This window comes from Ictidomys tridecemlineatus, chromosome 11 (genome assembly GCF_052094955.1).
Source record: "Ictidomys tridecemlineatus isolate mIctTri1 chromosome 11, mIctTri1.hap1, whole genome shotgun sequence".
NCBI classification, from domain to species: domain Eukaryota; kingdom Metazoa; phylum Chordata; class Mammalia; order Rodentia; family Sciuridae; genus Ictidomys; species Ictidomys tridecemlineatus.
In genome coordinates this window covers 122,322,931-122,347,589 of record NC_135487.1, presented here as the reverse complement: position 1 = coordinate 122,347,589, position 24,659 = coordinate 122,322,931, and the positions used below count along the sequence as shown (strand labels likewise).

The 24,659-nt window shown below is 43.4% G+C and overlaps 1 protein-coding gene and 1 long non-coding RNA gene across 2 annotated transcripts; one reads left to right on the top strand and one right to left on the bottom strand.

Moving 5' to 3' along the window:
* Positions 1-2,206: 2,206 nt before the first annotated feature.
* Positions 2,207-14,163, bottom strand: LOC144368398 (Fc receptor-like protein 1). The gene is made up of 10 exons (XM_078027245.1): positions 14,053-14,163; positions 11,594-11,872; positions 10,183-10,470; positions 9,714-9,992; positions 9,330-9,446; positions 8,305-8,332; positions 7,264-7,346; positions 5,480-5,551; positions 5,193-5,224; positions 2,207-3,896 (listed from the first exon to the last, which is right to left on the bottom strand). Exons 2-10 carry the CDS (start codon positions 11,652-11,654, stop codon positions 3,825-3,827), a joined length of 1,032 nt encoding a protein of 343 aa, XP_077883371.1. The 5' UTR covers positions 11,655-11,872; positions 14,053-14,163; the 3' UTR covers positions 2,207-3,824.
* On the top strand, positions 13,545-23,093 carry LOC144368407 (uncharacterized). The gene is made up of 2 exons (XR_013428170.1): positions 13,545-13,966; positions 17,931-23,093. It is a non-coding gene; the product is annotated as an uncharacterized LOC144368407 (long non-coding RNA).
* The last annotated feature ends 1,566 nt before the right edge of the window (positions 23,094-24,659 follow it).

Here is a 24,659-nt window from a genome sequence, read left to right as displayed (position 1 = left end):
TCCTAACTCAGATTTTTATTATTCTTTTTTATTAGAACATTATATTATGTATAGTGTGGCTGAGTAAAGCTCCATTGCATCTATATACCACATTTTCTTGGTCCATTCATCTATTGACAGGCAGCTGAGTTGGTTCCATAATTTGGCTATTGTGAATTGTGGCTGTATCACTGCAGTATTCCAATTTTAGTTCTTTTGGATAAATCCCAAGGAGTGGGATAGCTGGGTCACATGGTAGTTCCATTCCTAGTTTTTTGAGGAGTCTCCACACTGCTTTGCAAAGTGGTCATACTAATTTGCTGTCCCACCAATGATTTATGAGTGTACCTTCCTCCCCACATCCTCACCAAGCACTTATTATTATTCATCTTCCTGATAATTGCCGTTCTGACTAGAGAGAAACAGAATCTTAATGCAGTTTTGATTTGTGATTCCTAGAGATATTGAACATTTTTTTATTTGTTTGTTGGCCATTTATGTTTCTTTGTTTGAGAAACTTTTGTTTAGTTCCTTTGTCTGCTTATTGATTTGATTCTTTTGTGTTTTGTTTTGCATTGAGTTTTTTGAGTTCTTTATATATTCTTGATACTACCCCCCTGGCAGAGGAGTGGCTGGCAAAGGTTTTCTCGCATTCTGTACCCTTCCTCTTCACTCTCTTAATCATTTTATTTCCTTTGCAAAAGTGTTTTTCTTTTTAATTTGATGACACCCCACTTATTGATTCTTGGTTTTATTTCTTAAGCTTTAGGGATCCTGTTGAGAAAGTCAATGCCTATACTTGTATGATGGAGTGTTGACCCTATGTTTCTTCTAGCAGTTGCAAGGTTTATGGACTAATTCCTAAGTCTTTGATCCATTTTGATTTGCCCTCTGTGCAGGGTGAGAAACAGGGACGTAGTTCCATTCTTCTACATATAGTTACCCAGTTTCCCCAGCACCATTTGTTAAAAAGGCTGTTTGAAGTGTAATATATACACACAATGGAATATTACTCAATCATAGGGAAGAATGACATTATGGCCTTTGCTGGTAAATTAATGGAATTGGAAACTATCATGCTAAGTGAAATAAGTCAATCCCAAAAAAACCCAAGGCCAAATGTTCTCTCTGATATGAAGATTCTAACACACAATAAAGGGGTGGGAGAGGGGAGAATAGAAGTTCACTGGATTAGACAAAGGAGAATGAAGGGAAGGGAGGGGAATGGGAATAGGAAAGACAATAAAATGAATCAGACATAACTTTTCTGTGTTCTTATGTGAATACATGACCAGTGTGACTCCACATCATGTACCACCACAAGAATGGGAAGCTATACTCCATGCATGTATAATAAGTCAAAATACATTCTACTGTCATAAATAACTAAAAAGAACAAATTTTAAAAATGAAAAAAAAGGTATCTTTACTCCAACATACGTATTTGGGACTTTTGTGAAGTATCAGATGATTGTAATTATGTGGCTTTGTCTCTGAGTCTTCTATTCTATTCCATTGACTTCCATGTCTACTTGGATGCCAATACCATGTTGTTTTGTTACTATAGCTGAGTGGTATAATTTGAGATCAAGTATTATGATGTCTCCTGCATCACTTTTCTTATTCAGGGTTGTTTTGGCTATGCTGGGTCTCTTATTCTTCCAAATGAACATAAGGACTGATTTTTCTAGTTCTGTGAAGAATAGCTGTAGGAAAACTAGCCTTCTATATTTTAAAATTCCTTATAAACAAAACATAAAATGAATATTGAGACATAAACATTTGCACCACACACAACGGGGAAATGGACCAAAGACACATAATTCAGTCATTGTTTTTGAGAGGAGAAGAAATTGGCTATGAGAATGAGGAAACTTTCTGGGTGAAAAATTCCATATCATGATAGAGATTTGGAAGTCTCAGATGTGAGCGTCTATTAAATTATGCACATGCGATAGGTGCATTTCACTGCACATAAATCATGCCTTGATATATAGTTCCTATAACAGCTATAAGAAGAAACAATGCATAAAAAATGGGCAAAGACTAAACTCAAAAAAACTCTTTGAAGAACTATAAATTAACAGTGAATTTAAGGAATAGTCCCCAACCACATAAATAATTTTGAAAAATAAATTGAATTAACAATGATACCTTTCCTCACAAATTGATTCTCTCATACATTGTTGGTGGGTATGTAAATTGGTGCAGCCTCACTGGAAGAAACTTAAGAAGACAAAAATATTTATTTAATGCATATAATCTAAGATGCAGTAATCCCAAATTTACAAATTTAGATAATCTAGCAGGAGTATATCAGTATGCTTATATAAAGACATTTGAGCTTTGTGTTTATAATACATAATTTTGGAAACCACTGTAATATTCATCGCTAAGCAAAAGAATTAAATGATGTTATGATAATACTTAATGCCGCTGAATTATACACTTAAAAATTGTTGAAATGATCAATTTTGTGTTATGTATATTTTCTGCAACAAAAAAAAAAGTACATTATGACTTAGCTATACAACAGAATACTATACAGACTTTTAAAATGGCATAAGGATCTCTATATACAGATTTTGAAGTATTTCATAGCTTATTAAATAGGCATGCTTTTAGGTATCTATATGTATGTAACTGGAAAAATACATAAGCTTTTTTCTTTTTTTTTTTAAAGAGAGAGTGAGAGAGGGAGAGAAAGAGAGAATTTTTTAGTATTTATTTTTTTAGTTTTTGGCAGACACAACATCTTTGTTGGTATGTGGTGCTGAGGATTGAACCCGGGCTGTGCGTGCCAGGCGAGCACGCTACCGCTTGAGCCACATCCCCAGCCCCATACATAAGCTTTAAAAAAAAAAAAAATCTTGCTATTTGTGGGCATGAAGATGTGGCTTGGACGTGAGCACTTGGTTAGTATGCACAAGCCCTGGATTCAATCCCCAGAACCACAGACAAAAATAAAATGAAACAAAAACAAAACTTGCCATTTGTGGTATTGGCTTATAGAGCAAGTTTCATTTTATTTTATTGTTTTACTTTGTATATCTCTATATTGGTTAAATTTATGGATGAGCACATGCTTGATTCAAAAATTAAAACAGGTCCCAAGGTATATTACCATGTTTTCAAAGGGTGTGAAGATGGAAGAAGTAGCACTGTGTTCATAAAGCATCTAGAAGCTTCAACAAAGACAGAACTCAGGACTGTGACACAAAGACTAGTACGGAGGTGTTGAGATTGGCCTGTTACACAAACTATGTCATTAAAATTGAGTGCAAATGCAATAAATTCTTATGTAAATGTTTTAATTATAATTGGATAATGGTGCTTCAAAATGCACTGAATACGATATTTTAGGTGGAAAGAGGACAGTTGAGGCAAACAGCACTATGGAGGCTGGGTACTGTATGCTCTTGTACAGATCGACAGACCAGCTCTCTCTGCAGAGCAGTCATGTGAAATCGCTCACCTTGGCGTCCACTTTCAGTGACTTGTCCTCCTCTCCAGTAGCTCACTTCTTTTATTTCACCCTGTTTCTTCTTGCAAAAAAAAAAAAAAAGAAATTCACAATTCGACCACTCCCCCCAAAAAAAAATAAACAGGAGTCAGTTTCTGGTAACAAAATCCTTCCCTGTCCTTGGTCTATGTTGGTTCTCCTGGGTGGTTTTTTCAGGACTTGTGCCAACTTCACTTCACAGCCGATGAAGGAATTTTCTCACAGAAAAAAAAGCATGTAGATGAAGTAGATTGGAAATCTGACTCCTGAGAATCTGTGAAGATCCTATTGGTCTGAGGCTCGGGGCATGGATGGGTTTTGAAGAGCAGAGTCTTCCACCACCTTACGTAGTGTCGTCATAGTCGACATCTGCAATGTTTGCCTTCCTCAGCCTAGAATAGATGTCTGCAGAGACCTGAACGCAAAGTCACATGGATAAAATCAGAGGACAACAGACAAGGAGAACATACAAACAGCAATTTTGTGTTATGCATATTTTCTGCAATAAAAAACAGAAGTCTACCAACCCTCCTCCCCAGTCAGCTGAATACTTCCCACCATGGTGCACCAACAGCATGTAAATAAGAGCCTCTTAGAAGATGGTGACTACCCATAAGCATTTTCAGATGGCCTGCTGCCAACTGGAGGCTTACAGAGGACTTCCTTCCTGATGAGCTGCAGACTAATCCAAGCATATAAGGCCTTCCCTCCTCCTTACGGGCCATTGTCATGGGCTATCATTTTTAAAGATTTCAGAATTGAAAACTAAATTTAGCATAGCACCAGAGTTTCCCAAGGACTTGAATTCTGTCCTGAGATATCTGGCTGCCAGAATGCACTGCACGAAAATGCTAAGCACCTACTCTTTGTGCAGTTGGGATACCTACAATTTTCAGAAAGTGACTTTGTATCATCAGTGATATCTTGAATTGTTTGAGTTTTGCAAATTATTGATATCTCATAACACAAATCACTATGAGCTTAGTTTTGTTCAATATTAATTTAGTTTGCCGCACACTGTTTTGTTGACCTTAACAGCACTAAGTGATATATATATATAGTGTGTGTGTGTGTGTGTGTGTGTGTGTGTGTATATATTCCAACAGTATTTTAGGAAAAATATTTTCAAATAAATAGAATTTTTAAAAATTCGGTATGGTTTAGATAGGAGGTGTTCCTCCAAAGCTCATGTGTGAGATAATGCAATTTCATTTTGAAGATGCAATGATTGGGTCATGAGAGCATTAACCCAATCACTGCATTAATCCACTTGAATGGATTAATTTTAACTGTAGGCAGGAGGCTGTGGCTGGAGGAGGTAGGTGTGTGTGTGGGGGGTACCTTCAAAGTATATATTTTATGAACAGAGCTCTCCCTCTGCTTCCTGATGGCCAGGTCGTGGGCTGCTTTCCTCTGCCATGAAGTTCTGCCTCACTTGGGTCCAGGCAATAGAGCCCATTTATGGACTGCGACCTCTGAAACCATGAGCCCCAAATAAACTTTACCTCCTCTGAAATTGTTCTTGTCAGCAAATGTACATGTAAGACTCCAAAACTTCCTTCCTTGTACAGAAATTCCTCCATTCTGATGGTAGATAAGAGATCATGACATTTTTTTCCTCTAAGTGTCTATCATTTAAGAAGTTTGTGAACCGTCCTCAGGGGAAACAGAGAATGTGCATGGAGAAATGACCAATAGGAACCCGTCTCACCTTATTCTCCACCTGTGTCCTCGTGTGTTCAGCTGTGAAAGAAAAAGTGCATGCTGTGAGATTCCACTTATATTTAAAGTCTTTAAATAAATGCTCACCAATAAAGGCTTCTTCATCTTCTGGGTATTTCCCTTAGATTGATTTTCATTACTATTATTATTATTATTTTGCTTTTCGATCTAGTATGACTACCTTAGTATCCAAAGAAAAAATTGATTATCTTCTTGGTTCCAAGAGAAGGAAAGACAAAGGTCAGAGGCAAATTCATCCCCAGCCTCAAGTCTCACCTGCTCCCGACTCCTGCTCCTGCTGGACATGATAGACCAGGGTGTACACATCGTCCCCACGCATGACATTCACTGCAAGAGAAGAAAGGACCCATTGAAGTAGGACAGAAGAGTGGACACCCGAGGAATTTTCAGGAAGCAGGTTTGTTGACTTCAGGGTTCAGAGGTGACTCTCTCCTAAGAATTCTTTCTCTGAGCAAAGATTTTGGAAATTCTTTGAGCTTTATACCCAGTGGTGGCGGGAGGAGGTCCTTGGAGATTCACAGGACAAGTTCTCTCTGTTCCATGCCCGAGACCAGACACAGGTTCCACAATTTTTTTTTTCTTACCAAGAAAACAGAGATAATATCGTTTTTTACAACAAGTTTGCTGACTTGACTATCACAGCTTTTGTGTGCAAACCTGGCATATACAAGAAAGAGGAAATACCCACCACAGTAACCTCTGCAGGCATCCTGCTGATCTGACAAGAGGAGAAGCTTAATTATGGCAAGGGTCTTCCGGATGTGTGTGTGGGGGGTCTTTGGATTGCTTCATTCCCCCCTTTGATGATTTTTATTTCAATCAAAGATCATCATCTTCTTCTTGGCTTTAAAGCTTTATATAATGTCATGATCTCCGTTGTTGCCTTTCTTTTAGCAGCTATTTTTATAGTAGACCCAATAGTTTTCATGCACAGGGAAGCCAAACGTAGAAGTAATAAATAGGTTAACAGCAGAAGACCTGCTATGCCAATTAAGCTTTTAAATCCACCAAGGGCTGAAAACCATCCTGCAAATAGTGAGATTGATTTCCAATCTTTAATGCCTTTCCAGGTTTGGACAGGCACCTGTGCTAGTTTTCTGATATTGCTGGCTATGTCTTTAACTGTCTGTCCGTGGTCATCTATTTGGATGCGACAGTCTGAACTGTTAAACTTTTCACGTACTTCCCCTTCCTCAGCTAGTGGGTAATCTAATGCCAAGCGGTCTTGATAGATAGGCACTCACATTTGGGTCTGTTGTGTGGCCAAAGGCTGTAGCAGTTTGATTAGTAATAATTTCCAGTACAGTTTGCAGGCAAGTTAGCCAGTTTAGCACATAAACTAGAGTTCTATAGGGCCAACTGCCATGCTGTGCCCAGGTAGCAGGACCATAAATGGCTTCGACATCATGACAAAGTCCCTCTTCCTATCATTCAGTCTACTCTGTGTGTCTACCGCCTGTCCCAGCCCTGGAGGCTGATGGATCATTTATTTGTAGAGGAGGCTGACACAGCAGGATCAGGTTTGGCCAGCAGAGGTCAGCTCATGGCTCAGCTCCTTAGCTTATTATTTATTATGGCTTAAGTATGAGGTGTCCCCCAAAAGCTCACGTGTGAGACAATGCAAGAAAGTTTAGAGGTGGAATGACTGGGTTATGAGTCTTCCCCTAACCAGTGCATTAATCCTCTGCTGGGTATTAACTGGTGGTAGCTGTAGGCAGAAAGGTGTGGCTGGAGGAGGTGGGTCATTGAGACTGTGCCATTGGGGTATATATTTTGTCCCTGGTGAGGGGACTTTGGCTCTGCTTCCTGATGTGATGTCCTGAGCTGCTTTCTTCTACCACGACCTTCTTCTCCGATGTTCTTTCTGCCTACCTTGAGCCTCAAGGCATGGAGCCGGCCGTCTATGAGACCTCTAAACTGCAATCACCAAATAAATTTTTCTCCTCTAAAATTGTCCTTGTCAGGTCTTTGGGTCACAGTGATGAAAATCTGATTCAAATGCTATGCCTACTTGGGCCCAGGTCATTGAGAAACTTTACCATTTTCGTATACAGGCGGTAGCTGCACTGGGTCAGGTGAGTTGAGATAGTTGGCTTCTTGGGGTTCAGGACTGGAAGAGCTCCTACAAACACAGAAACACGAGTGAGCTGTCCGGAATAGCGTTCCAGATGTCCCAGACCCATCTATCCGAGATCGTAAAACAGCCAAGGAGAGAAGCTCTTTAAGGAAGAATCCTGGACAGAATATCAGCCCAGGGAACTGGAAGGCACTCCTGTACCGTGTAAGCCGCGGGCCCTAAGTGTGGATACTGCAGTCGCCCTAGTGCACATATTCCACAGGTCTTAGCTGACTGAGTCACTGTGGGACAGCCCACACCTGAAATGATGTCACTGATAAAGGCTCACTAAATCCTGGATAGAGAAAGAATGATTCACCCCAGAGGAAAACAGGTGGCTGGCCACACTAAGGAACTTGAAGAAAAGGCAGAATTAAACAGGCATCCATGTGATGTACCCCTGAAAGAGGGCCACTCTGATTTGGAAAAGAAAAATCTGTTTATTGTTGGCATAAACAATAACAGTATAAAATACATCAAATAAACACTGGTAGCCCTAGGAGGAAGTATTTGAAAATGTTTTCTTCCTCTAAACTTCTACAGAATGTCATCAATAATTTTTCAGTCTGTTTATTCCTGTCTAACATTACAGAAATGTGTGTATACCTCACCTACCCTGAAATACTTTAGGACTCTCAAGATCTTTCCATATGTTCATGGGTCTCTGAAGCCAACAGACCCTTAGACATTGGCTGAGACAATGGACAGTCCTGGTCAAAGCAATGTCACTTTCTTATTGTGAAGTTGTATTGAAAGGGATAGACATAGAAAAAATGATCAATTAGTTATTATATGAAACTTAAAAAGACCAGAAGTAGAAAATCAAAGTACATTGAACTCAGGTGTGATTTTTAGGTATGAGAAGATAGGAAAACAGCTCCCCCCAAAAACAGGACAATTCAGAGTTAAAAATTTTCTTGTTTTCCTGCATTAGTAGCACCTACAGAGAAAGCAGAGGTCTTACCTGTGTGGGTCCCTGGTTGAGCATCTTCCTGAAAGTCAAACAGATGAGTGAACCTGTCAATGGAGGAATCTCCTTCTCAGCTCCCTTATAGCCCTGGTACACAGGGATGCACCTCCTGCCAGAATGCCCACTGTGGATGCCACCCTGTGCTCAGAGGACATCCGAGCAATTATTTGCAGAGCCTTCCTTTCACAAATGAGGAGACTCAGGTCCAGAATATAAATGAGCTGCCTCAAAGCAAAAAATACTGGAGCTAGGAGTGGAGCCCAGGTCTCTGAACTCTCATGTCTATGATGTGAGGATGGGAATCTTATCCTGCCCAACGTTCTCACAGGCAGGTGTTGCCACAGCCATGTTATAGTTGAGGTGCCCAAAGATGCTGGAAAAGTCTAGAATTTAAATGAAAATCTCACATTGTCCTCTCCTGCTCCATCTCCTACTCGCTCAGGGGACAGCAAGAGCCTGGAGCTCAATACACCAAGGAATACGTAACTGCCATTGGTGATAGAGTGGGAGGCTGAGTCACCCGGAATTCATAACAGAAGAGAACCGTGGGAGGTCGTGTGACCCGCTGAAGCGTCTTGGAGAAAATGGCATTTCCACTCAAGAGTGAAGTTTCCGGCAATGATTAGAACATGTGGGTATGTGAATGAGCTTTTGGGGGAGTAGGGAGTAGCTTTTGGCAAACCCAAAAGCTAAATAAGACCCTCTGCGCTGACTTTAGAGCTAGGAGAGGAGCAGGCTTAGCTGGAGTTGTTAAGGGCTTTTCTCTTCCAGGGGCTGATGAATTAAAGTATTATGCTTCTCTATAAAAAAATTTAATCACAAAAGAATATGACATCAGCTGAACCTCAATCGATGACATATGGGGAGATAAAGAATCTTACTAGAAATATTATGCTTTTTAAGATCCGTAGTAGGGTGGCTAAAAGCATATATTTATCCTTTGCAGTTTACATGTTACCCTCCCAGCCTATTTCAGTGAAATCTGAGGTCACAAAATACCCACCTCTATAAATACTAACCTATTTTTCTCCTGAGCCAGTAGCAAAGTAACAGGACTGCAGTGACGAGACCAACACTGCCGAGCAGCCCCTCAACGACCCCTGGAGTAAGATGTTCGCTTCTGGGTTCGGCAGGCACTGAGGGGGAGACCTGGGGTGAGCTGCTGTAGGGAAGGAATTGGGTTTGGGGACAGACCTCTTGGTACGGGCTCTGCTCAACGGCTGCTCTCCCAGGACGGATGTACTTATTTATTTAGGGATCTGCGGCTGTTCACATTGAAGGAAGAAGAGAGGCACCCAACCTCCAGCTCCTCCCACAGGACCCTCGCCCTGAGTAGAGCAGCAGAGGCACTGGGGTGTCAGTGGGCCTCTCCTGGGGTGCTGGGGAAGAGGCCGAAGGTATACCTGTGAAATTGAGAGTCACCGCCTCACTGCGCTGGGCACCGTGGCCATTGTCGGCCTCGCAGGAGTAGTTTCCAGAATGTTCTGCAGTCAGGGAGAGGTTGAAGGATGCTCCTCCCCCAGAGGGCGCCGAGCTGTTCCCCAGGGTGACGTCCTCCAGGTAAAACTGGTACAGGATCGGGGGAGAGCCCCCCAGGGCCTCGCAGTGAAGCTCCACCGCGTCCCCCACCTCAGCCTGGGCCCTGGGAGCCCTGAGGGTGAGCACAGGGCGGGACACTGGAACTGACAGGGACAGTGGACTGTCAGAGACGCGTCTCCACTGGTGCAGTAGAGCCATAATCCCTGCCTGTCCCCAGAGACTCCACCCATGGAACTTCCCCAAGGCACCCCAGGGGAACACGGAGCCGAGCCGGCCACGCTGCAGGCACCCCAGCACCCCAGGAGAGGCCCGTTGCCACCACACGGAACTCACTCCTGACAGCGATGTCCACCAGTCCGCTGAGGCTGGGGCCGTCGCCGTTGTCAGCTGCGCAGTAGTACTGGCCGGAATCACTCTCCGTCACTGGTGCGACCTCCAAGTTTGCTGTCCGTGAACGCTGGGTCTTGGTTTCCAGGTTTAAGCCCAAATGCCCTTTGTACCAGACGAAGGTGATGTTTCCTGTGCCCTCAGCCACCGAGCAGATGAGGACCAGTTTGTCTCCCTTCATCACCTGTCCCCCTGGAGGCTGAGTCTCCAAGCTCACGTCGGAGACAGGGATTCCTGCACAAACACCAGATCATGTGGGAGGACCCCGAGCAGGGAGTGTTTGGAGCCCAGGGAGTAGGTATGGGGGTCTTCAGGGCAAAGCTGAAGGCAAAGTCATGATGCATAAAGTCTGACTGGAGGGGAGGCTCTACTGATTTGGAATCACTTCTAGTTTGGTGGTGATGATAGGGTTAGAAAGATACGATAAGATCACCATGGGAAAATGTGGCATCGCCTCCTTGCCTAGGACAATGTGACTTCCATTCCCCTGAGTCTCAAGCTTTCTTTTTTTTTTAAGGCACAGTAATATAGTGATTATAAGTCCAAATTGTGAGTCAATCTGCCTGGGTGTGGATACTGGTTCCAACTCTTGCTTGCGGTGCATGCTTGATCAAATTACTTTTATAAGACTTAATTTCTCATCTGTAAATGGGGATGCCATGATAGTTATCTCCTGCAGGTGTGACGCTTCAATTAAACATATATGTGAAGCACTAAATTGGCACCTGCTGTGTACGAGCTGTTCAATGGTTATTGCTGGGGTGGAGATAGCAGAAGGTTTAGTTTCACTAGTGTTGAGTTTTTAGAAGTCTGGAACTACCTAATGTTCTGGAGGTAATAGATATGAATATCATACTCCGGCCACACCTCTAACTCTGTACTAGGAATTGAACCCAGGGGTGCTCTACCACTGAGCTATACCTCCAGCCCTTTTTAATTCTTATTTTGAGTCAGGGTCTTGCTAACCTCAAACTTTCAATGCTTCTGACTTAGCCTCCCAAGTCACTGGGATTACAGGCGTGCACCCTGGCACCTGACTCAATGTTGGGTTTTTGCAGGAGATCATGTCACAGAAGTGTCAATCTGATATGGTATGACATGGTTCATAATAATAACGTTTTCTTTTTGTATTCTTTCAAAATCAACCCCCCACACACACACACACAAGCCTTCTCCAATAGTCTATTCACACACTTCTGCCAAGCCTTCTCTTGCCACCTGGTCAAGCTGACCCTGGAGAGAGAGGGATACGAGGATAGCTGAAGCCTCCCTCCACCTCTACCATCCCAGGGACAGGAGAGGTCATCTGCCGTCCTCTCCCCAGCGGACTCTGGAAGCACGGTCCTTAGATACTCACTCTGCACCTGTATGTCGGAACTCCAGCTCTGTTTGGGGGGTCTATTCCCCGCTGTCGTCATGGTACACCAGTAGTTCCCCGAGTCTTCCTTCCACACCGTGGGGATCTGGAGCTTTGGGGAGCTGCTCCGTTCTGATCCCAGGTTGTGGCCACCTCTGAAGAAGCTGAACTGGGGTTGGACAGGTGGCGGCTGAAGCCGGGTCTCACAGGTCAGGGTCAGTGAGCTGCCCTCTATGGGGTTGGCAGGCCTGGCTGTCAGCACGAGATGTAGAAACAGCTCTGGAGAGAATGATTCAACAGATAGAGTGCAGGGCCAGGGGCTCACAGTTCCCGGTGAGAGGCATTCCGTCCCCAGCCACACAATACCCCTCTGTTCCCTCAAGTGGCCCATGGGCTTCCCCTGGCCACAGACCCATGCCGTGCATCCTCACACATCCTGCCACGGGCCACAGCAGCTACTTCCAGGAGGCAGCACTGTGACTCGGATCTTCTAATTCTTGAAGTTTCTACCCAGGAACTAAGAAGCCCTTTCTGGAAGCCAGGGCAGGAACATTGAAGACAGTCGCTGCAGCTGGCATTGGAGACGGGGAAGCTGTGATTTTTAATAAAAGCGAATACATTTCTGTGGACCATGGTCTATCACCTGGTCGTTATTCTCTTCTGTTCTCTTTCCCCTCCCAGCTCAGACACAGGCTGTTTCTAAGGCAGAATGTGGACCTGAGGAATCAGTCAGGGTGGGGACAGCACCGAGGAACTCAAACCCCTCTGTGTCGACCACGTCCTTCCCTACGTCGCTAGCCCCATTGCTGGGAAGTGCCCTGTGGACATCCTCACAGCCCTGTTCCCCTGATCTGAGACTTCGACACAGACCTCTGCTGCAGCCACAGGAGAAGAGAATTTAGTCCATGCCTTAGGCCTCAGGGGTGGATCCTTTAGGGCTTTTGTTCTGGGTAAATAAAGATGGCGAAGGTGCATTCTACTCTCCCCTCTCCCCTTAGCACTCCCAGTTGCAGCAGCCTACAAATCTCACAAATCTTTGGGCACGTGTTTATCCAACTCTTAGAGCCTCTGACATGTGGGAGATTTAATTTTTTTTTTTTTTTTCTGAAAGAAACCTCTTCCTCTCCTCACCAGATGCTGGCGACGAGTACTCTGGATCACTGAGAGATGGTTCCTAGACTAATGTCTATCATTTCCAATTCTGCCCCCCCCCACACACAAGGCTTTTCCCTGGGTCTTTTTAAACCTCAGTTCCATCTGTGGTTACCAGAATGTTCCCTCTGACCTGGGGCATGGAATACCCTGTTCTTTTTGTCCTCAGAAAGCTGGTCCCCAGAAAACAGAGGAGCATTACAGCTTTTGGAGCTGAATAGAGAAAGGAATAAAACAGGCATTTGGGCACCCAGAGTCCACTCAAGCTTCTGTCCAGGGCAGGGGAGCAGGTGGAGCTGGAAGCCACACAGGGATGACTACAAGAGCCTGGAGCTCAGACTTGCAGGTCAAGCTTAATGCCATTAAATCCCAGGCAGCAGAGATTACCTGGAGATACCTGGGAATTTTGCTTCTCTATCCTTGATGTTACTATGGATTTTTGCTTAGGCTAGAATTTGGCACCTGAGTTTAAGGGTAAAGGAGAGACCAAGAACAAAGCTCGTGTGACATTAACACCAAGCAGGAGCTGGACTTGGACAAATATTAGGGAAGGAACTCAGAGGGCCAAGGCGATTCCGATCTCTCTGGTCACAGGAATCCCTGATTCTGTGTTCTGGAGGTAGCACAACGTCCTCTCTTAACCCTTAGGTTAGTATCTTAAGCACACGAGAGCGGTTCTAGCATATATTATATTGGAAGCTGCTTTAGTGAGATTTCTCATGGCAGAAGACTTTCCTACTCCCCTCTTCTGAGAAAGGCAAGACTCTGAATCAGGATCAGAGCCATGAAGTAATTTGCATAAACCAGTCTGAGAGAGGAAACTGAACTGGGGCAACAACTGTGGCTGCCGAGGGGAGCTAAAAATAGGCAGGAGGCACAGTAGCACTTGGTTGCACGTGGCCTGGGGACAGACTTCAGTGTTGTTCTCCATGGCTCTGTGATTGCAGCATTTCCTCCATCACCCATGGCAGAGTCCCCAGGGGACTTGAAGCCCCTGGGGCAGGGAGGACAGAGACTCTTCTAACGTCAGCCTTTGGCACCCTCTGCCTCTCTTATGCAAATAGCATCTTCATCCCTGTGCTGAGACTGCCCAGAAAGGAAGGAGAAGGCCAGGCGAGACCCCATCACCCAGCTGGGCAGACACGGCTCAGCAGCCTGGGCTCAGGGGAGCCACTGATGTCCGGACACCTCAGCAGCTGTCACCAGATGCCTCTTGGACAGGTAGGGGCTGCTCAGAGGGCCATCCACAGGTCTCCTGATCTGAGCTGAGGGACAGACTGTGAGGAAGTAAAGGAAGTGCAACTCACCGTCAGGTTCGCAGAGCAGAGCTGCAAGAAAATTCAGGAGACATCAGCACAGGCAGGAAGTCCTCCAGGCAGACAAGTGTGACTCCCCTAGGACTTTCCAGCAGTAGACCCTCCCTCCTTGTCACTGCCTCCTCCTTCTTTCACTTCCCTCATTCATCTCCCTCCCCTTCCTTCTGTCTTTCCTTCTCTCTGTTCCTTTACCAACATTCCATGTCACCCACAGAACACCCACCCCGGAGCACTTCTTTTCCCTCTGATCATAATTTCCAGTAACTTTTGTCATCTGTCATTCGGAAATGGTAACTTTGTTGTTTCTTAATTTTTTTTTTGTTGTGCATGATAGTTATGCATAATATTTGGGGTTCATTTTGACATACTTCTACAAGCATGGAGTATAATTTGCTCCAATTCAGCCCTCAGTACTTCCCCTCCCCCTCCCCTCCTCCCCTGCTTCCCTTTCCTCTAATGGTTTTTTTTTCTATTTACTTACAGTTATTTAAATTATAACCTTTATTTTTAAAAAATCTATTTATTCTAATTGGTGCATTACGATTATACATAATAGTGGGATTCCTTTTTACATAGTCATACATGCACCATCTAAGAAGGTAATTTGGTCAATTTTGTTCTCCATTAAGGCTTTGCTCTTAATTACTTAACATCCCTCTTAGAACTTCTTATTCCCATTTCCACCTCCTCCTGTCAAAAGTCTTGATGATCCAGTCAGGACTCGCTGTCTCAGGACCACAACACACTCAGGTAAGGGGGTGAGGGTCTCATGGCTAAGGCTTGGAGTCCCTTGTTTTACCAACTTGAGATCAGAAGAAGCTTAGGTCCAGAGAATGGATAGACATTTCTCCTGATTCTCTTCTAGCCCAAGGATTTCACCCCACTATGGTGTCATAAAGGTCAAGAAGGAAAAAACTTGGGAGATAATGCAGGCTTTATAACTAGAAGGCAGAGATTTGGATCTTTAGTTTACTCTTACAAGCTTTGTGACTCTAGGAAAAATGTTTCTCCTCTCTGTGTTTTGGTTTCTTTTTCTACTAAATAAGATAATAATAGTACCTGCCAGGCAGAGTTTTTGTGAAGATTAAATGAGTTGATATCCACAAAGTGCTTAGAATAGAGCCTGAAAGTTACTTAGTATCCAATAAATATTATCACTATTACGTTTAGTCTGTGATGCCTATTGTTTTAGGTTAAATTCTTATTTGAATAATTAGTTTCTCAAGCAGGGGGAGCGAAACATATTTTAGGTATTAATCCACACAATGAGTAGTCTTTCAATGCCTTAATTTTAATTTCATACAAATTTTATACAAATCTTTGATGCATTAGTGCATTCTAAAATATCATTAAAAATTAGAGGTTTTGTGTTTTTGCTTTATATTATTTGGTATGTACATTTTTATTGAATCCTTGTAAGACAAATCAAAGTTTCCTTTAAGTTGTACTGCACATTTTTATTAAACTTGGGGTCTTTTAAAAAATAATTTTGAGGGTTTACTGTATGCCAGTCATTGTGCATGGCACCAGGTTTACAGTAGGGAATATGACCAAGAGTCTGTGGTGTCAAGAATTAATGCTATGCCGGGAGGGAGACAATGACAAAATAAAATGTAGGATGGTTTCCTAAAGTGGTTGGTGACACAAGAAAAACAGAGCAGAGGAATAAGTTACAGAATGTCTTAGGATGGTCTTGACTGTCTCAATAGATTCGGGAGCAAGACTTTGGAATAACTAGGAAAGTGTATCTAGCAGAGATAAAAGCAGCAAATGCTCAGGCCTTGGGGCTGTAGGGATGAGCTTGTCTAGGAAGGAAGGAGAAGGCAAGTCCTGCACCTGAGCAGGTGAGGGACAGTGGAGAGCATCAGCCTGAAAGGAGCCAGTCCTGGGGGTCTTTACGGACTTCAGAGCAATTTTGGGTTTAATCTAGATGTGATGGGGACCCCTGAACAGTTCTGAGTCAATTTACATTTACAAGTTCAGTCTGACATCGTAAAGGAATCAGGCTGTAGAAATGCAAGAGAGCTCAGGAGAACGTTAGTGGGAATCTAGGAGAGCAGGGGTGACGGCTTGGTTAGGCAGCACTGATGCTGCGAAGCGGTCCTGTGTTAGCATGAATTTTGAAAGTAGAATTAATATGAAATAGAAAGTACAAAAAAAATAGATGAATTAAATATGACTCAAAATTTTGACCACAGCCACAGGAAGAAATGTGTGATAGCTACTGAAATGGAGAAGATGTGGGGAGAGGTGGGTTAGGTTTGGTGGTGGTGGCGGATAGAGGTGGAAGGTCAAGAGGTCTGTTTGAGTTTAAGATGGTCAATAAGGGACTTGGGGTTTAGCTTTGCGGCAGAGCACTTGCCGAGCATGTGTGAAGTCCTTGAAATGCCCAGCACCAAAAAGAGAGCGAGAAAGGAAGGAAGGAAGGAAGGAAGGAAGGAAGGAAGGAAGGAAGGAAGGAAGGAAGGAAGGAAGGAAGGAAGGAAAGAAGGAAGGAAGGAAGGAAGGAAAGAGGCTATTAGATATTTGAGTGGCCACTAATACATAAAAGGTGCTTAACAAAGGAGTCAAAGCTGGAGAAAAAGGTTTGAATTTAAGCTGAAAATGGTTCATGGAGCAACAGAATCATATAATTTAGGGAAGAGAGCCAGCAGAATAGAGTATGCTGGGAGCCAGGTGTTGAAAATGTGTCCAGGAGAAGGAGTGATCCTCAGTGTTGAGTGCCCCAAGAGGCTGAGGAGTGGAAACTACAAACCAGGTGAGGCCACATGGACGTAGTGGACTTGATCAGCAAAAGCAGTTTTCGTGGAGCAGTGAGTAAAAGACCAATTAAAATGGGTTCAAGAAAGGAAAAGGAAGGACCACAGAGACCGAAAGCCATTTATCAGCTGTCGGGGGTTACAGAGAGACTATTTGATGTGAGTAGAGTGAGGGGGGAGGGGATGTTTGAAGTGAGGGAAATGGGTTTTTGAAATGTACTGGTGGCCACAAGACCCTAAACCTTTGTTAAAAAATCCCAGACACTATTTCAAAAAAGCAGATCTTAATACAATTAAAGATCAAATATGGAGTTTAAAGAAAAAGATGGAAGGAAGTGAAACAAAGACCGTAACTCACTGAAAATTTGTAAAGGGAGACAGAAAGAGGATGGGGCAAGGGGGTGGGTGAGAGAGAAGATATTGAGGACAGTGGGAGAGGAGGCAGAGTAGGTGACCGCAGGGGACAGCGAGTGGGTAGATGCGGCGGCAGAAGCACGAGGACGTTTTCTTCTGGTGGTTTTTATTTTATCAACGTGCCATGAAGCAAGGGTATAAATGGGAATCAAAGGGGTCCATCTAGGGGAAAGACGGTGTGAAACGGTGGTCATCGTGGGCAGGAGAAGAGGACCGTCAAAGTGCAGGAAAGTGCCTGGCAGTGCTGAGAGCTGCCTGAAATTTGGGGTCCCACATTAAATGGAGATGTCAGCTGGGCTGTGCCTTTTGTCTCAAGTCCCCTCCAGCTGTTCAGGCACACATATAAAGTGTGCAAAAACAAAAAAAAAAAATAGGATTGAGCAGGACAGTGCTGTGGGGACTGAGAGATTAAGGGGTGTCGTGGGGATGGGCTGGGGGATCTGCGTCCCATGGGGACGGAGCACATGGTGTGTGGTCACCGATCATGGAAAAGCAATGCCGGGAGTCACAGACCCCTCGGAGACAGTGTTAGAGAAAGTGGCCCAGGTTCCAGTGGGGTGGGGAGGAATCCTGAAAAAGGGGGTGATGATGAGTTCTAAGGCTTGACAGTAGGGATGGGGTGCAAAGAGGGCGAAGAAAAAATAATGCTGGTGATAATAAGAAGAAGGGAACTGAAAGGTTATTTCTGTTGTGCAGATATTCTTTTGGCACGGCTGCTGAAACCATCAAGAACAAAGACAGAATTAAGGGTAGAAGGAGAGATGGGCAGTGAACACGTCTTAGGTAAAAACCGAAACAATGATTTTCCTCAAAGCTCTGCCTGACTCTGAGCCCCGAGTGGAAGTACAGATCTGAGATGTGCCGGGCATCCCTGAGCCTCGCCAGGCGGAGACTTGGTCCCCAGGAGTCCCCATAGATGGTCAGCTAGTGGAGCCCCAGTGTGATGGCTCCCAGACCCTGCTCCCAGGTGTCCGACTCACCGCAGATAAACAGCAAGAGCCCCGGCCGCATGAGGACCAGATGGAAGATGGTTAAATGAAGACTCTCCTGACACCAAAATAATGCCCCTCGGGTCAAGAGGTGACAGCTCTCGGGTTTGAGGAAGTCAGGGCCGGAAGTTCACCCTTCAGCGCACATTTACAGAAACAGAAGGAGGAAGAAGAACCCCCAATGGCCAGGTTCTTCTCCTATGAAGGCTGAGGAAAATCAAAGCTATTCTGTCGTTTGGTGCCATCCCACAACCCGGAGACCCTGCGCGTCCATCAGTGTTCCAGGGCCTCCTTTCAGAACTCTGGTCTCTCAAGACAGTTTCTGACTTCAGCGGGTCTCGCCATGATACAGACCTCCTGAAATCCAAGTGGCACACTTTCACCTTTGTCCCCTCCACGGTCTCATCAACACCTCCCTATTTCCCAGCAGTCCCTAGAAAAGTCACACCAGGCAAACGTCATCAAACTGCGGATGGACGGGGCAGTCACCAGGTCACATCTGACAGCTGTCTCGTAGGATGATCTGCACAGGGTCCAACTGTTCACACCTTTACAAGCTTTCGTACTGGGACTTTTGGTGTGCCAACAAATGAGCATAAAACAGCTGAGAAACAAAATCGTGGGAAATTACAATTCCTAACAAAATGTTACAGTCCATGAAAATAAAATAGAGAAAATAGGCACATGCAAATCAGCCCCCGAACACTAGGGAGGAGTTCGCCATTTACCCCGACTGACATTTGGGATATTTCTCTTTCTTCATCCCAAGTCTGGATATCTAGAACCCCTCTCATGGCTTTCCTTATCGCTTTAAACTACCAGTTCTTGGTACCTGACGCCTGTGTGTAATTCAGATGATGGATTAGAGAATAAATGACCTTAATTTCCAATTTTTCCAACCTTTGAGTATTTAGGGTTGCAAATAGAAGAAAAAAATGGAAGCTGAGCCATTAAGAAATGTGGAAAGGTGCCGTCCAATACTGACATCTGCGTCCAGGTATCAAGTCCAAAGAGGAAGACGGAGAGAAAAACAAAATGAGTGGTCAGTGATGCACAAAGATAAAGGAGAACGAGAGCATGTGGGGAAGCAGCCTAATGGTCCCCAGGAATGGCTGAAACCAGACGGTGGGCCCACACCTTTGCTCCCAGGCGTGAGAAAGCCCATGTGGAGACAAGGATGGCCAAGGTTAAAGTGTCGGGGACCACACAGAAGTCTCCTCTTTGAGACTGTGGAGTCCTTAGTGCAAGCCCGGGGTGTAAAGCTGCTTTTGCATACACGGTGCTGCTTTGTGTCTCTTCCCCTGTGGTCACGCACGTCCTGCTCCAGTGGCCTCATGACTTCTTCAGCTAAAAATGTTTTCCCTCCTTCTCCACCGACTTAAAGGCTTTTAAAAATCAGTTTATTGAGATACGATGAACGTACATTGAAGTGAACCCATTATAAATATATGATGCCGTGGTTTTTGACAAAGGTATACGTTGATGTAAATACGATCACAATCATAAGTAGAACACGTCATCTCAACATGCTGTGTGCACGCGTGTGTGTGTGTGTGTGTGTGTGTGTGTGTGTGCACGCACTCCGTCCCAGTCACCCCGAACATTCCAGAACTATGTAATTCTTGATCAACTCAGATCAGATCTAATATAGATTAGATCTGTCTTTTCTACTAATAAATAGAAATACAATGTTTATTATTTTGTTTCTGTTTTCTCTTTCCCCACCCCCGACTAGGAATGGAACTCAAAGGACCCTACCACTGAGCTACATCGCTAGCCTTTCTAATTTAGTTAAATTAATTAACTTATTTTTGTGGTATTAGGGCTTGAACCCAGGGTCTTGTGCACGCTGGGCAAAGGTTCTACCACTGAGCTACATCTCCAGCCCTTTTTATTTTTTATTTTGAGAGAGGGTCTCACCAAGTTTCGAGGCTGGCCTCAACTTGCCATGGTCCTGCCTCAGCCTCCCTAGTCACTGGGATTGCCAGCATGTCCTACCACACTGGGCTGAGAATTCACATTTCAACAATTTTGAGCCTTTTGACCCACAAGCAAGGCACGGCTGTCTATTTATTCAGGTGTTCTTTAACATCTCCAACAGTGTTTTGCAGTTTTCCATGTCCAGTTTTTTCACGTTTTTGTCAAATAGAGCCCTAGGCCATTCCTATCTGATTATTATAATGGACAATGTTTCTTAAATTTCAGTTTCTAATTTTTGCTGGTATGTATAAGCACAATTAGTTTTTGTACATTAATTTTGAAACCTCCCATCTCATTAACTTCAAGTAGCTTTTTGATAAATTCCATCAGGATCTTTACATGTATAATCACACTACCTACAAACGACAACAGCCTTAATTATTCTTTTACAGTTTGTGCACTTTTTATTTCTTTTTCTTGCCTCCTTGCTTGAGCTAAGACTTTTGTCACAATGTTGAATTGAAGATGTGAAAGTAGACATCTTTGCATTATCCCAAAGATGGGCAGAATTAATTCATCTGTCACAACTATGTATGATATGGACTATAGGTTTTTCATAGATGCTTCAAATATCAAATTAAGGAAGTTCATTTGTATTCTTACTTTACTCAAAGTTCTTATCATAAATGAATTTTAAAATCTGTCAAATATTTTTGATGTATCAATTGACTCTCTTATTTTGGTATTAGGATGAATTGTATACGATGCATGTGTGTATAATCTCTCTCTCTCTCTCTCTCTCTCTCTCTCTCTCTCTCTCTCAGCAGTAGTAAAGATTGAACCCAGGGCCTTGTGCATGCTAAGCAAGTCCTCTACCACTGAACTACATCTCCAGCCTATTATAATAGAGTGAATTATATTAACATTGAAATATCAACCAAACCTTGCATTCCTGGAATAAATGTAATTTAGACTTTGTACACTATCTTGTTTAAGCACTGTTGGATTTGTTTTGTTAATATTGTGTGTCTTAGGTCTGAGAATATAGCTCAGTTGGTAGAGTGCTTGCTTTGCATGCACAAGAACCAGGGTTCAATCCCCAGCACCACACACAAAAAAAATTGTGTGTCTTAGTCTTTTAGCTACTACTAATAACAGTACCACAGACTGCACAAGTGATAAAGAAAAGAGGCTTATTCTGACCCCCAATTCTGGAGGCCCAAAGGTCAAGAGGCTGCATTTAATGTCAACCTTCTTGCTGGCAGAACCCAGAGGCAGTGCAGGGGTATCACATGGCAAGAGATGGAGAATGCAGGTGTGTGTGTTCTGGTCTCTCTCCTTCTTACAAAGCCACAAGGGGCTCCATGCCAATGGCTTTATCTAACCCCTTGCTTCCCAAAGACCCCAACTCTAAACAGCTCAGTTAGATTGCATTTCCACCTCCTTCATACTGTCTGATGGGGATTAAAAATCAGCGTGGCTTTTAAAGGGGACCAACCATATTCAAACCACAGCATTGTGTTAAAATTTAAAAATAGCTATTCATAAAAATAAATTTGTTCAGTGGCTTTCTTTTCTTGTAATGTTTGGTTTGGTTTGGTTTGGTTTGGTTTGGTTTGGTCTGGCTTTGGAATCAAAATGGAGCACAAAGAAATGGCCCATAGAGCTAGGATTTGTCACAGAGTGGAACATGCCAAGAAAACAGGCAATTAAAGAAAATGTAAAGAAGGGGACAGACACACACACACACACACACACACACACACATGATAGCCCAAACTTAGCCAAAAAGTTTGACCCAGTAAGGGATATCCAGAGGCAAGAACCCGCGGAGCACGGCATATTATATTGTGGCTATCTTGTTCGAGGACAATGTATCCACCCATCCTAGCTTTCATGCAGGATAGAAAGTTTCTAGAGAAAATGAAATAAGTTGCACAAAGAGGAAATCACGATGCTCGAGATTCTGATGAAGTAAATGGAAGAAAATCTTCTTCTGGGAGTGATGAAGAGAATAGTATCACGTCGGGCAGAGGAATGTGGCAGAGCTCATCCCTGGGACCACCATCAGGCGAAGAATTGTCATCACGGGACGTATCTGAAGGCTCCGCGGAAAAGCAGAACCCTTTGCTCCAGGAAGCAGTGATGAGAACACAGAGGAGACCCAGGCTGAGACGCAGAGTCTGGAGACTCAGGTACCACTGGCCTGGTCTCACAAGCTGGGCTTGCCTGCCAGAGCGGAAGCTGTGATGTGACTTTCATATGCTGTCTCAGTTGAGCCAGGGTGTCCAGATATGTGGCCACACATCCCGGATGTTTCCATGACAGTGTTTTCAGTAGATATAGCATGTGGATGGCTGGACACTGGATAGAGCAGACTGACCTCCATAATGTGGGTGAACTTCATCTAATTAGTTGGAGGCCTGAACAGAAGACTGGCATCCTTCCTCCCCCCGCCGTGACAGCACACTTTCCTTCACACTTGAACTGCAACATCAGCTCATCCCTCATTTTCAGCCGTTGACCCACCCTGCAGATTTTGGACCTAACAGCCTCCATAATCCACATAAGCCAATTCCTTGAAATAAACCTTCCCTGTATATACAGTCCTTCCTCAGTATCCACAGGGGTTTAATTCCAGACTTGAATGAAAACCAAAATCCACAGATGCTCAAATGCCCTGTATGAAATAGCATAGTGCTTGCATACAACATATATACTTATATGTATCCTCTTTATACTTTAAAATCTCTGGATTGCTAAAAATACTGTCTATAATATGAATGCTTTATGAATAATCATAACAGATATATTGTATTGTTTAGGGAACAGTCAGCTTGGTTCAATCTGTGGTTGCAGAATCCATGGGTATAGGGGGTCTACTGTTAAAATACACTCTATTGGTTATGTTTTTTCAAAAAACCCTAATACAGAAGCTAATGAACTTTCAGAGGAAGAGTCTTGATATTTTTTGAGTGGATAAAATGTGACTCACAGAGTAGAAACTGGTTTCACAGCACTGGAATAGATAAGATTATTGCTTCCAACTATTGGCTCCCTTCCTATTAAAGAAGTAAATGGGTTTTCTCATTGTCAGATGATCTTGTCAAGTATTTTGGGGGATAAATATATGTTCCTGATTCACTGGCCTTTGGCCTGGCTGTGTGACATATTTTGGGCAAAAAGAAGTCAGAATACAAGCATTTGATGTATCCAACAAGACACCACTTGCAATTCCATGGTTGGGCTTGGCTGCTGCTTCAATCCAGACCCCAGAACAAGAAAATACTTGGAAGAAAAGTAAACAGAGCCCACATCCTAGAGCCAAATCCAACTTAAACCAGCTGAGTCCAGCAAAACTTCAGATGATTTGCAGCACTTAATTTGCCTGTGCAAAAAAAATAAAAGTTTACATTGGAAGTCATGAGATATGGGTGAGGTTTGTTATCACAGAAAAAGGTTGCCAAAATCAGCTGGGTGCAGTGGTGCACGCCTGTAATCCCAGTGGCTTCCAATGCTGAGGCAGGAGGATTGCAAGTTCAAAACCAGCCTCAACAATGGCAAGGTGCTAAGCAACTCAGTGACACTCTGTCTCTAAATAAAATGCAAAACAGGACTGGGGATGAGTGGTGGAGTGCTCCTGAGTCCAATCCCCAGTACCCACCCCCCCCCAAAAAAAAAAAATTGCACATTGCATTTGTAGCTGGGCATTAACATACACTATCACTTTGATTTTATTTTCAAAATAATACTAGTCTTTTAAAATCTCTGCTCTGTACTGTTGGGGGTACATATTTTCTGCTCCTCATATTTCCATAAAAGGTAGGAATTTGTCTCTATATACCTGAGGAAGAAAATTTTAAAGGAGACTTCGTACTTGATTGGTGAATTCAACCCAGAATCACATAAGATTAGCCCTGGCAAGGTCAAAATACAGGAAAGAAAATATCAGCGGTAATCCCTGATTATCTGATGAGAGAGGGGAAACGTCTTTGAAAACATGAGTTTAGGGAAGGACTTTACCAATTTGTGAAGTCTTAAAGAGATTTCTTTAAGAAACCCAATTGGCTCTATGGAGACTTTCAGTTGAAATCCTAATCCCATCCAGAAATATTCCCACAGACACATCCAGAAATAATGTTTAATCAAACAGCAGAACACCTCACGACTCAGCAAGTCAACATGTAAAATTAACCACTACAAGTCCCCTTGTCAACTTGGCAACCATCTTCTTAAACCTCACTTAATCTCTTAATAAAATCAATACCGAGGCCCTCATTCCACCTAACATGATAAAATTATCTTGCAAAAAACCGAAAACACTCTAGCCTCTAATTCTAAAGAGGAGGTAAAAATCCTTGAGTTAAAACTTCTTTCAATCCCACAGTTTACTTCCATGCTAATTCAACTATACTTAAATATTGTGATAATAAGTAATACATTTTGTGTTATAGGATAAAGGAATAAGAATGGGAAAAAAAGCAGAGATATTGTGTATATGTCAAATATCTTTATT

What these genes read in the sequence shown, in the direction of transcription:
- LOC144368398 (XM_078027245.1), bottom strand. Translation starts at nt 11,654, where the DNA reads ATGACGACAGCGGGGAATAGACCCCCCAAACAGAGCTGGAGTTCCGAC. An exon ending in CTGGCTCAGGAGAAAAATAG is followed by an intron (nt 8,333 to 9,329) that starts GTTAGTATTTAT and finishes TTTGACTTTCAG; the next exon opens with GAAGATGCTCAACCAGGGAC. An exon ending in ACCGCCTGTATACGAAAATG is followed by an intron (nt 5,552 to 7,263) that starts GTAAAGTTTCTC and finishes CTTCTCTTGCAG; the next exon opens with TGAATGTCATGCGTGGGGAC.